This window comes from Haliotis rubra, unplaced genomic scaffold, assembly GCF_003918875.1.
Source record: "Haliotis rubra isolate DU_JTF1 unplaced genomic scaffold, ASM391887v1 Scf1, whole genome shotgun sequence".
NCBI lineage: Eukaryota > Metazoa > Mollusca > Gastropoda > Lepetellida > Haliotidae > Haliotis > Haliotis rubra.
This window is the reverse complement of record NW_025764891.1, coordinates 10977548-10990917: the sequence shown is the minus strand read 5'-3', so window position 1 is coordinate 10990917 and position 13370 is coordinate 10977548. Positions and strand designations below refer to the sequence as shown.

The 13370-nt window shown below is 40.2% G+C and overlaps 1 protein-coding gene across 1 annotated transcript in view; it reads right to left on the bottom strand.

The window, feature by feature from the left end:
• Nucleotides 1-12624, bottom strand: part of LOC124274919 (phospholipid-transporting ATPase VD-like) — a 102296-nt gene extending 89672 nt beyond the window's left edge. The window contains exons 1-3 of the mRNA XM_046710640.1: nt 12523-12624; nt 9432-9537; nt 6066-6197 (exon numbers count right to left, since the gene is read on the bottom strand). Coding sequence (XP_046566596.1) covers nt 6066-6197; nt 9432-9537; nt 12523-12624 — 340 coding nt within the window. The remainder of the gene's footprint in view (nt 1-6065; nt 6198-9431; nt 9538-12522) is intronic.
• Nucleotides 12625-13370: the final 746 nt, after the last annotated feature.

Genomic DNA, 13370 nt, shown 5'->3' with positions numbered 1-13370 from the left:
CAGAATCAAGAATTGTAGGTCCCCACAGTCCCTAGTTTGGTGGCCTAACTTAGGTTGCTAGCAATCCCTTGTCAATTTCGTTCTAGTATTGTTAATTCTTAGTTTAATATTTTAATTTTCCTTGAGTTGGTTGGTTACATTACAGAGTGGTTGGTTGGTTGTTGTTGTTTATTGCCGCACTCAGCAATATTCCAGCTATAGTGTGCTGCTTGTAAATAATTGAGTGTGGACCAGACAATCCACTGATCAACAGCATGAGCATCTCTCTACGCAATCGGGATACGATGACATGTGTCAACCAAGTCAGTGAGCCTGACCACCCGATCCCGTTAGCATCACAGAGTGAAACCACTGAGCACAAGCAGGCTTCTCACAAATTTAGAGTGACTGAGTGAGTTTGGTTAAGCACAACAAAGGAACAGCATTTCAGTATATTTAACACCACTTAGAACAGTTCATCATGGGATGTCAGCTTCATGTGGAAGAAATCCGTGAAGATCTGGGTTAGAATTGATCTTCAGGGACCAATGCTTGTCGTAAGAGGCAACTAAGGGGATTAGGTGGTCAGGCTACACATGTCATTGTATCCCAATTGCGTAGGTCGATGCTAGTGTTATTGATCACTGGATTGTCTGGTCCAAACTCGATTATTTACAGACAGCCGCCATTTAGCTAGAATATTGCTGAGTGTGGCATAAAACTAAATTCATTCACTCACTCATGTGGGAGAAAAACCTAAAATGACTCAGGTCATGGTCATACACGACCTTGGTTTAACCCATTATCATCTATGTGGTGGTTAAAAACCAAGAATCATAAACAGGAAACTCTTGGATTCAAACCAAGAATTTGTGAAGGACACAACTACGCACCATCCCTTGCAACACCAACAAGGCTTATTGCAATGATATACAGGTTGTTTCAAGTGAATTCCTTTGACAGCCTTAATGGTAATATATTCTGTGTGAGTCAAGAGCTCAGCTGATAAACATGTTGCGGGAGAGGTGACCTAGATAGTACCCATATATTTGGTCTGGATGACAACGTCGTAGTTGACAGGGAGTGCATAAGTTCCATTCAATGCAGCAGTAACATAATGGAACAACACATAAAACAGTACTAAGGTACTGTAGTTCACTGTATTAGGAATATATATTTGTGTTTGTTTTGTTTTTTTTGTTGATGAACTAAGCACATTATTCCATCTACAATGTATATGGTGGTGATCTGTAAATAATCGAGTCTGGACCAGACAATCCAGTGATCAAAAGCATGAGTAAGTTTAGTTTTACGCCACTCTCAGCAATATTCCAGCTATATGGTGGCGATCTGTAAATAATCGAGTCTGGGCCAGACAATCCAGTGATCAACAGCATGAGCATGGATCTACGCAATTGGGATACAATGACATGTGTCAACAAAGTCAGCGGGCCTGACCACCCGACCCTGTTAGTGGCCTCTTACGACAAGCATGGGTTGCTGAAGATCAATTCTAAACCAGATCTTCGCAGGTCATAAAAGTAGGAAAGAGTACCAAACCACCATTTCAAACAAATGTTTTGACATGTAGTTTATAGATACATGAATGGCAGCAGAATAATGATCTGTACAATTTGAAATTGTCACCAGCTTCTACACCCGGAAACAGTGGGGTAGCCAAATGGTTATAATGTTCATTCGTGACGCTGAAGACCAGGGTTAGATTTCCCACATGGGTACAATGTGTGAAGCTCATTTCTGGTGTCCCCTGCCATGATATTGCTGGAATATTGCTAAAAGCGGCATAAAACCGTACTCACTCACCGCAGCACCCGAACTATTTTGTTCAGTGTTATATGTATTCCAATAGTGAGTCAAATTACAGGCTTTTAGGGGTGTCCTAATATGCTATCATCATTTGGGCTAATACAATACAAAGTTCAGTTGTTTTATCCCTGACCTAAATTAGCATGTTGAATGTAACAACCATGAATTCAAAGTAAAAAGTCAAGGCTTTTATGATATAACTGCAGGAATATTTTCAATTCTTTAAAACTGATGATGTTGTTTAAGAATTTGCAGAATAATGTGAACAATGGCTGATGTAATTTTTAATTGTTCAACATGCAGTGACATTTTGAACAACAGCTGACGTCCTTTCTTAAGTGTTCATTACAATGCTGTGACAATGTAAAATATAAGTTATGGCATTATTAATTGTTAAAATGCTGTGACAATGTAAAATATAGTTGGTGTTATTTTCAATTGTCAATCAAAATGCTGTGACAATGTAAACAATAGCTGCTTTTATTTTCAATTGTCAATCAAAATGCTGTGACAATGTGAACAATAGCTGCTGTTATTTTCAATTGTCAATCAAAATGCTGTGACAATGTAAACAATAGCTGCTGTTATTTTCAATTGTCAATCAAAATGCTGTGACAATGTAACAATAGCTGATTAAAAAACAATAGCTGCTGTCATTTATAATTGTCTACCACAAAGTTGTGATGTCTTGAACAATATGTATGTGAACTTAGCTCTGTTCCCCGAAACAAAGATATAAGTCATGATGCATCTGGGACCCTCTCCCAAAAGCAGTCATAGAGTTCGGAGCTATGGCAGGCATATAGTTTATCATAGGCTTACATATATCCTAGTGCTACGAACACTTTGTGGATCGGGCCCCAGAACAAGACCAAAACAATCGCAGGTATACAGTTTATCATAGGCTAACAAATATCCTAGTGCTACGAACGCTTTGTGGATCGGGCCCCAGAACAAGACCAAAACAATCGCAGGTATATAGTTTATCATAGGCTTACAAATATCAAAGCGCTACAAACACTTAGTGGATGGGGCCCCAGAACAAGCCCCAAACAATCGCAGGTATATAGTTTATCATAGGCTTACAAATATCCTAGTGCTTCGAACGCTTTGTGGATCGGGCCCCAGAACAAGCCCCAAACAATCGCAGGTATACAGTTTATCATAGGCTTACATATATCCTAGTGCTACGAACGCTTTGTGGATCGGGCCCCAGAACAAGACCAAAACAATCGCAAGTATATAGTTTATCATAAGCTTATAAATATCATAGCGCTACAAATATCATGAGCTGATATGAAACCAAAACGTTTTTGTGTTAGGCTCAGGATAGGGTTAGGCTAACCATAATCGGTCAACAGTAATACCACACCTCAAAACCGAGGTGTTCCTCAGAGATAAGAGGTTTTGAATACTTCTGGGTCATGATGAATCAGATTTTTCTCATTACTAAGACCAGCAATACACAACGTTAAAGGGAGTCAGTTTAGTTTTACGCCACTTTTAGCAATATTCCAGAAATATCACGGCATGGAACTCCAGAAATGGGCTCCACACATTGTACCCATGTGGGGAATCAAACCCAGGTCTTCAGCATGATGAGCGAACGCTTTGACCAGTAGTCTACCCCACCAACCCTACTTTAAAGGGAAAAGAAAGTATGTTTTTCAAAGGGGACAGAGAGGGTAATGACTTCAAACGGTGTCCTCCCATTACGCAGACAGCCAGTTCGCAGACACCTTAAAACAACAACATTTACGGTTCAGTGAACAGATTATCTACTACCTGTCACCTACACATTATAATGGAATAGTCCAATAAAACACAGGAACAAACTGAAGCTATATTATTTACTTTAAATTTTGAACGAAAAGACAGTAATTTGAATTTTTATTTTCATAAACATTTCGGTTTAACCTTCTAGTCTAACGGGAGTCGGGATCATCATATTGAAAACATTAGCTTAGCTATTAGAAATTGCGACACTGTTGTATCATATAAATCAAATAAAGACAAATGAAAACCTAAATATTATTCATATGGAATAAAGAAGTTATATGTTTTGCACACTATATTAAGATATATGACGAGTGCACTTAATTAAGATTTATTTAGAATAAATATTTAAAATATGACGCATCATGTCAATGTGGCCATGGATGTGAGAATGTTTTTCATTACTTCCTTGAATGTCCATTGTATACTACTCAAAGACATCAATGACACCTTGAACACCAACAAAACGTTTTCTCAGTTAATTTCTGTTGTACATATGCTATTATTGGGAGGGGTCTTTTCTATCTATAAACACAATCAAATCTCTCAATGACAAACCTGTTTTTATTCGATAGTAATTGATAGTAAAATCAATTTTGAGAAGAGAAATCATTTATCATTTAATCACAACAAAGTTACATTTACCCACAATCAAACTTCTCAGTAACGAACCTGTTTCAGGCTCACCCTGCTCTACTCACTAGACAGTGGACTGTTCCATTATACCCGTAGGCGTTACCCTAATTAACCTTCTAGTTCAGTGTCTGTCAATTGGGTGTCTGTCAAATGAGATAACCCTTCAAACTGTTACTGAAACCAGTGAGTGAGTTTAGTTTTATGCCGCACTCAGCAATATTCCAGCTATATGGCGCCGGTCTGTAAATAATCAAGTCTGGACCAGACAATCCAGTGATCAACAGCATGAGCATTGATCTGCGCTACTGGGAACCGATGACATGTGTCAACCAAGTCGGCGAGCCTGACCACCCGATCCCGTTAGTCGCCTCTTACGACAAGCATGGGTTACTGAAGATCAATATTCTAACCCGGATCTCCAAGGGTCTGAAACCAGTAACATTGTGAACATGAGGGACAATAATGCTGAGTGAGTGAGTTAAAATTTAACATCACTTCAGCAATATTTAAGTCATATAGTGATGAAAATAACGTTCAAAATACCATGAATATTCATAATGGTGTGTTGTTTCAGGGATTTCTATTAATTTATAGACACTGACAACTTTTCTTTTAAAAAATCTGATCCTGTTAGTTGCCTCGTACGACATACTTGTGAGTGAGTGAGTTTAGCTTAGCAATATGCCAGCTATATGGCGGTGGTCTGTAAATAATCGAGTATGGACCAGACAATACAGTGATCAACAGCATGAGCATCAATCTACGCTACTGGGAACCGATGACATGTGTCAGACAAGCCAGCGAGGCTGAACCGATCCCGTTAGTCGACGCATTGATGACTTAGGCCAATTTTATATAAGCCTTTACTGAAACAAGTTTCATCAAATGAGAATGATACATGCATGAATGAAATGATCATTTTATTACCAACACTTATTGATCAGCTGTAGATATGAGAGTGTTTTATTTCCTGAAAACACTGCCAACATGTCATCAAGGTCAGTATGGGGTTAAACATTCTATCACTGCTCATGCACAGAAAATGAACTGCAGCTGTCTACGTAAATTGAATTAACAATAGCAGTGTAATAAATTGAGGCTTTCAAAATGAAATTCAACACGAGTCAGACAGAAAATATTTAGAATTGTCACTTTTAAATTAGCAATCTATCTGATTCACTGGCAAGCTGTTTTGATGGACAAAACAACCCAACACCATGCAATCTAGAGTGGGCAACAGCAAGTCTTGGAAAGATTTAAATGTTACCTTATTGAGTGGTTAAATGATTTTATACCATATTTAGTAATATGCGAGCTACATCACAGCTAAGGACACCAAGAAATGGGCTTAAAAATTGTACCTATGTGGGAATCAAACCAGCATTTTGGTCATGATGAGTGAAAGCTTTAATCACAGGGCTACCTGACCACCATTCATGCAGTAAACGAACAGCAGCGATTAGGTGATCTTATATAATGTTTTAAAGGAAGTTTTTCGGTGGTGGAAATAAAAACAGAACTGTCTTGAAATGAACAAGTCAGTGATTGAAATAGAAATAGAATTGTCTTGAAATTAACAAGTCAGTGGTCGGAAAAAATAGAATTGTTTTGAAATGAAAAAGTTGATGGTCGAAATATAAATAGAACTGTCTTGAAATGAACAAGTCGGTGGTTGAATTTTTTTTATATATGTCATGAAATTAACAAGTCGGTGATCGAAATAAAAATAGAAATGAACAAGTTGGTGGTGAAAGTAAACTTTTACTAAACTTTTACAAAAGATTACATTATATATCTTGTTTTCCGTATTGGATGTAAGAGATGTACGAAGAATGTCTTTGACTTACCAATGGCACAGAAGAAGCAGAGGAAGAGCAAGAGTATGACACACCAGATGACGTCCTGGTTGATCTTCCGCTCCAGCTTACTGCGCTTGTATCTGGGACCACGGTTGTTTAACATCGCCTTTGTCTCATGACCTGAAATAGGGAGAAGGACTTGGGTCAAACAGTGACGTTTAACATTACACTCAGCACTTTTCTAGGTTCATCAGACCTACCATTGATTAATGAAGACTAGGTAATCTAATGAGGTGAGGTGAGGTGAGGTGAGGTGAGGTGAGGTGCAGTGAGGTACTGTACTGTGAGGTGAGGTGAGGTGCAGTGCAGTGAGGTGTTGTACGGTGAGGTGAGGTGAGGTGAGGTACTGAGGGGTGTTGTGCTGTGTTCTGAGGTTATGGGGTGTACTGTGAGGTGAGGTGCTATACTGTGAGGTGAGATGAGATGAGGTAAGGTGAGGTGTTAATCTGTGAGGTGAGAGGAGATAATGTACTGGGAGGTGTTTTGCTGTGCTTGAGGTGCTAAACTGTAAGGTGAGGTGTGGTACTGAGAGATGTTTTGTTGTGAGGTGAGATGACTGACTGACTGACTGAGTTTGGTTTTACGCCGCTTTTAGCAATATTCCAGCAACATCAGGGCGGGGAACACCAGAAATGGGCTTCACACATTGTACCCATGTGGGGATTCGAACCCGGGTCTTCGGCGTGACGAGCCAACGCTTTAACCATTAGGCTACCCCACCGCCCTGAGGTGAGGTGAGGTGAGGTGAGGTGCTGTACTGTGAGGTGAGGTGAGGTGCTGTACTGTGAGGTGAGGTTAGCTGAACTGAGGTTCTGTTCTGTTTTCTGACGCGAGGTTAGAGGAGGTGATATACTGAGAGGAAGTGTTTTGCTGTGCTATGAGGTGAGGTGAGATGATATGGTGAGATGATATACTGAGAGGATTTGTGCTGTGAGGTGAGGTGAGGCGTGGTGAAATAGGTTTTAATGTTACATTCATGATAATCGTGCTTATTCTGCGCCATTCAGCAACAGGTGTTTGGCTGCTTGTACTAACCCGGACTAATGCTTGTTCAACTTGGCAGCCAACTGCGACACCATATCATGTTGTTATATTGATATCCAACTCACACACTAGTCAATTATGATCCTACGATTTATACCATGTGCAACAATCCAAATTATCAGGGATCATTGACAGGGCAGCCACAGAGCCAAGTCACTGATAACAGTTTCGTCAACTCTGATGACAAGCATGGCTATAAAAGACCTTTCAAGTACAGCAACTTTGCAGTTTCTGTGCCGTGACATTTTCACATCTTCAACAATGGCAATCGCTGAGTGCTTTTGACTGCACCAACTGCCCATCTGCAGTGGATGAGAGCTAGGTAATGGTTGTCATTTCAACTATGTCTTAGATACACGCCAGTACAATATGTGAGGTTTGACCAATTATTGCGTGGGTAGTGTTTTGTAAATATTCTCAAATTTTACATCATAGGGGGACATGTTGTACAATTTGTTGCACAATTTGACATTGTTGTAGCGACCATAATGATTGGTATAAACTCTCTGAAGTTTCACATGATACACATGAAGAGGGGCATTTTATTGACGTCAACTTCTGTAATATAAGAATTTATTACTCTCCCGTGGAAGATACTGCAGTGTAATATTATTACAGCAATATTACACAAGTGTAATACCGCTAGACGTATGACGTCATAATGGTTTACAGTTATGAGGTCACAATGCTAATACCTCTGTCACAATGGTATTAGACCTTGCTTGACTCGCTGAAAGCTGAAAGTCATCACACTGTTAGTAGGCAGTTTCTATCAATTTTTGTTGGAGAGTAATAAACAGAATACTAAACTCGCTTCCGTGACATACCATTTCTATTAAACTTGTGAAAGATACACGCTTTTGCTCGTTTGATACCAAATCATTAACTCGTTTAATAAAAATGGTATTACACAGGAGGTCATTTAGTATACTCTATATACTTCGAAATATACTGCTCCTCATGTTACAGAATTTGACAACCATAATATGACCCCCATTATGATTGTTATAAATGCCAAATAGATACTGCAGTATGTACTATGAAGAGAGGTCAAAAGGTTTTGAGAACTTCTCAAATCAGCAGGGTATCTCTCTTCCCATAACCACAATATTAATACTATTTGTTGTGAGGTGTTGAAACTTTCACAGGTATCTCATGAATGATCAATGTATGCAATACTACTAGCGGCACAGCTAGTCAGCAACTTCAGGTAGTGTGTTCTATAAACTTTTTGACCTCCCATTTTGCAATACATATACATTTATAACATATACTCATGGAAACGAATAAGGGAACACCTGAAACTACAAGTTTTCCCTTATTCTTTTCCATGTTTTTTTCCCAAGGTATGTATTGCACTGTGTGTGAAATTCTGGAAAAGAATAAAAGAACACCTTTACTTTCAGGTGTTCCCTTATTCGTTTCCATGGGTATATATTGCCAAAAAATTTCAGGCCAATACACAGCCTGTGTATTAACCATTGTGAAGAAGTGTTAAGCAGTTAATGATCACCCTGATTTCACACAGAAACTTCTCAGAGTTCAACATCCTGTTACGAGTCTTGGTGCGTCAATGAATTAATACAGGCTCTCTGGATATGACAAAAGGCCTGTCAGCTGAATCTATCAGCTGTTGCATAATTGTTTACTTTTACTGATATATACACATTGTATATATATTGTCCATGCCTCACAGGCCAACGACCTGATGTGGTGCTGTTCTACTGACATTTCTATTGTTAAGGAAGGATAAGATATGGATAAATAACTTCTATATTTCTCCGATTGTAATAAAGTTATTTATCCACATTTCTTATTCTCCCTTAGAGTTGTGAATAGCTGCAAAATTGCTCATGAAGCTTAAAGCAACATTGACTCGCTCAATTATTCTTCCTCAGTATCTGAATGCCTCTCAAGAAGTTATTTTTAGTTAGAGTGTGCGCCCAGAGAGCGGAAGGTCGCAGTTTTGATCCCCGCGTCATACCAAAAGATGTTAAAATATGGTACTTGTTGGTCCCTGCCTGGCGCTCGGTATTAATGGGCACAACAAGGACTGGTCGGCTTGGAGTCAGTATAATGTGTCTGAGTGGGGTATTCATGCTTAACTGCGGCATGGTATCTCAGTGGGCTAGCACTATAAAACCAACTTAAGTCTGGGCTAGTACAAGCAGCCACATATACATATGAGTTGTCATATGAGCGAAATATTCTTAAGTGCGACATTAAACCCAATTTCACCTCATCTCACCTCACCTGTTTATTTAATTAATTGTAATGTGTGAGTGAGTGCCTAATGGAAGAACGTCTTACCTGCATAAACCACGATTCCCTCGATAAAGTCAGTGTTTTTCAGAATGCATCCCCGCAGGAGTAAGTTTTCATTACTTAAGGAAATTTTTGCTTTGATTCTTTTTCTCTGCAATGGAAAATAGAACAAAAAAATAATACAAAATCACTACAAATATTCTTCCATACATTTTGAGGACATACAATTATCTAAGTGTTTGTTTTTGTTGGTTTGTTGCTTAATGCCACACACAGCAATATTCCAGCTATATGACGGCAGCACATAAACAACAATCCAATGATCAACATCATGAGCATCGATCTACGCAATCTAAGCGAAAATGTGTAACCTGTAGACATATTGAATGTGATGAGCATCACAAACTTTAGGAGGTATTGTTTATTGTTTTCTAAAACAAAAAATAATCAGCCAACATTAACAGGCAACAAAAATGAAATGCAACAAAAATATTATGCCTATTTCTTGTAAAAAGAATCATGAAACATTTCTAATTCTTCCAAGACTTCAACAAACATTATTATGAAAAACACTAATAAAATCATGCATGCATATTACAAATCACAATTTTTCGGTTTTGATTGATAAAGTTTCATAACATTATTGTACAGTTTAGACAAACAGGAAAGGAAGACATTTAACTTTAGAAAAATAAGCATCATGGCTACACAGTATACTTACACATAGCCTCTGAACTTGTAAATTTCTGAATTTGGAAGCTCAACGTCCAATTTATGCTGGAACCTACTGATCTCAAAATCATTGCTGAACTGAAAGAAAATAAGTTTTCAATGCAGAACATTCTTTTGAAAAGGTTCATTCTGAAAATGAAGTAAAGAAGGTTAGCGGAAGCCTATCGGGTGGATATAACACACTTGTTAAATCTCTATCAAAATCTTCTCATTATCAAGACCTTTACTGTAAAAATATTCAATAAACTTCACTGGACTCAACGAACATTGTCCATTGTCAGTAGCTTTGGCACTACCAGATTTTCATCTCTCCATAAAGTTGAAAAAAGAAAAGAGCACTCTGGCAAGCAATGATGATGACATTATCGCCAAACCAGAAGGAAGCCTTTGAGATACATGTAGTTTGTAATCAATGTTTCAAGTTTACTAGTAGAAATAGCTATTGTTACAAACATGCGTCTGAAACATTTGTAGTCAAATTCCACACATGTTTTTATTATTTATTATAGGATATTTCTACAGCGCACATCCATGCAACTAGTACATACTCAAGGCGCTGGTTGTTTTTCCCCTCGATCATTGGATGTCAATCTGAATTCCCGGGGGATCATACAAATCTTGCAGCCACTTATGCGCACAAAGTTATTGCGGCTTTCCCATCCTTATGAGGCATTTGTGTATTGCAATTTCTATCGTATCATGTATCATATTCCCAGATCATGTTGCCTATGTATCATACAAGGTCGTATCATAACATTGCTTATGTATCATGACCTTGCTGAGGATGATGTTGAACGACAATGACAAACCAGCTCCCTGAATGTAGTCCATCAGTTTCGCTGAGTACATTTCTGTCACTCCTCATGTGACAATAAGTGCGTGTATGTTTAGATCGTCGATCAGATCGAACAGTTAGAAGCATAGAGTCAATAGGTTCAATGATCTCGTTGAACCTTGTTTGTTTATATAAAACGCCACTGTTGAGTTGTCGGTGTGGATCATTAGGTGCGCATTCTTCAGAATGGTGCTCCAATGAAGTAGGGCGTTGATTACTGCTTTCATTTCGAGCATGTTTATGTGCAGTTTTCTCTCTTCTTGGTTCCATAACCCTGATGCCGTCCGGTTGGCGAGATGAGCTCCCCAACCTTGGAGCGACGCGTCTACATAGAGATGGGTTTTGAACTCCGGCTCTGTTAAATAGATGCCTTCGCAAACATTCGACCTCCTGGTCCACCAAAGTAGATGAGGTCTGAGGTAATTTGGTAGACCGAATGGTTGAAGGTCGTCGAGATGAGCGTTGATGAGGACCTGTAACGGGCGTAACTGTAGTCTGCCTCTGGCTGTCATGTCTTGTGCTGACATGAGGAGACCAAACAGACTCTGCCACTGTCGTAGTGGTAACGGAGAGAGTAAGGCTTGTGGAATGGTCTGTTGGATCTTGAGCCATCGGTCCTCTGGTACGACGATACGATTCTGTGTCGTGAGGAATCAAATGCCTAGAAATTGCAGGTCTTGCGTAGGTGCTAGGTCCGACTTGAGTAGATCCACTAACCATCCTAGCTGTGTTAGTAGCTTGATGGTGAAATTCAGTTGTAGTTTGAGACGCTCTGGATCTTGATCTACTTGAATCCCGTCGTCAAGGTAGAACGCACTGCGTAGCCCTTGACGATGTAGGTAAGTGACGATGGGTTTCGTTATTCTTGTAAACAACCAAGGGGGCCGATGATATTCCAAATGGTAGTACCCTCCATTGGTAATGTAGCCCATCTAGAGTAAACGGTAGGTACTTCCTCGGGTCGGAATGTATCGGGATATGCAGGTAGGCATCCTGTAGATCTATACTGGCCATGTAGTCCATCGGACGAACGAGGTGCCGTAGTTGAGGTAGATGTATCATGCGAAACGTTGGCGGTTTGCGTAGATAATCCCTGTTGAACGAGCTCATGTTGTAGATGAGTCGGAACTTTTCCTTGGAATTTTTCTTGGGCACTAGGAAAACTGGGGAGTAGAAACCTGGCCCGATGTTTACTTGATCCACGATTTCTATGGCCTGCTTGGTTAGGAGAGACTTCTCTTGAATCCTTGATGACTTCTTTAGAGACTTTATCAATTCCTCAAGCGAAGATGGAAGGCGTTGACCATGGGGCTGTGAATAGAGGTGCTGTGAACTGTTAACCCCAACTACAGGTGGTGAGGAGACCTTGACGACGAGCCTGAGTAAGAGCTGCTGAGATGGATGAAAGTGATCCGTCATGAATTGCTGGTCCTTCTTCTGCATAAGGAGGGCCGAGTATATCATTCTGTCTTCTTCTGATGTAGAATCTCGGAATCTAGTGATGAGAGTTTCATTAATAGTTCTGGATCTGTTGAGGCCGAAAAACATTCTTCTGGTCATAGTTTCGACTTGAGCCAGCTTGCGATCCTCGATCTTGTACGTCTTGGCCTTGGCATCGTTGATGACATTAAAGTTATCGTTGATTTCTTGAGCTTTGTAGAATGGGTCCATGTTATAAGCAAAGAACTTCTTGGCTTTGAACTGAGGTAAGTGCGGCGCCTGAGCTTTAGTGGCTGTTTGGATAAGTTCTGTGGAGCCGTTGCTATAGGGTCAATCGGAGGTAGGGTGATCGTGTCTGTGTCGTCCTCCCTCATGAGATAGGTGTGAGCCGGGTTGATGTCTTTAGACGGTGAAGCCAGGTCCAGGCTGTTGGCCATCCAATAGCGTATCTCTGCGTCAGAGAATATGATGCCTCCATCATCTTCGGTATCCGGAGCGTTGGTAAGAGGCCGATGATATTCTTCTGATGGTGACTGAGGTGGAGTTCTGTATACTTGAACAACTGTGCATGGCGATGTATGAGGAGACCTGACTGAAGACTTTCGCGGAGGCTTATGAGGCAAGCGACGTGGTGATCTATGAGGTGTCCTGCGTGGTGATCTATGTGGAGACCTATGAGGCGATTGACGAGGTGAACGGCGAGGCGATCGACGTGGAGAACGGCCTGACGAGCTGCGTCTGTAAGGTGACCTTTTGCGGAGATATTACGTTGTTGTGAACGACGATAGCTTCGTGAAGCTCTTGGGGAATCCCTCGATGACCTTCTAGACGAAGATGACTTGGAGTCTGTAACTGGAGTCCTTCGCGAAGACCTTCGCGAAGCTTCATCTGAGTCCGGTCCTGGGGAGTGACGACTTGACCTTCGCGAAGGCTGGTGGTCTGAGGCAAAGTCCGAGGATGAGAGGATCCTTCTTCGC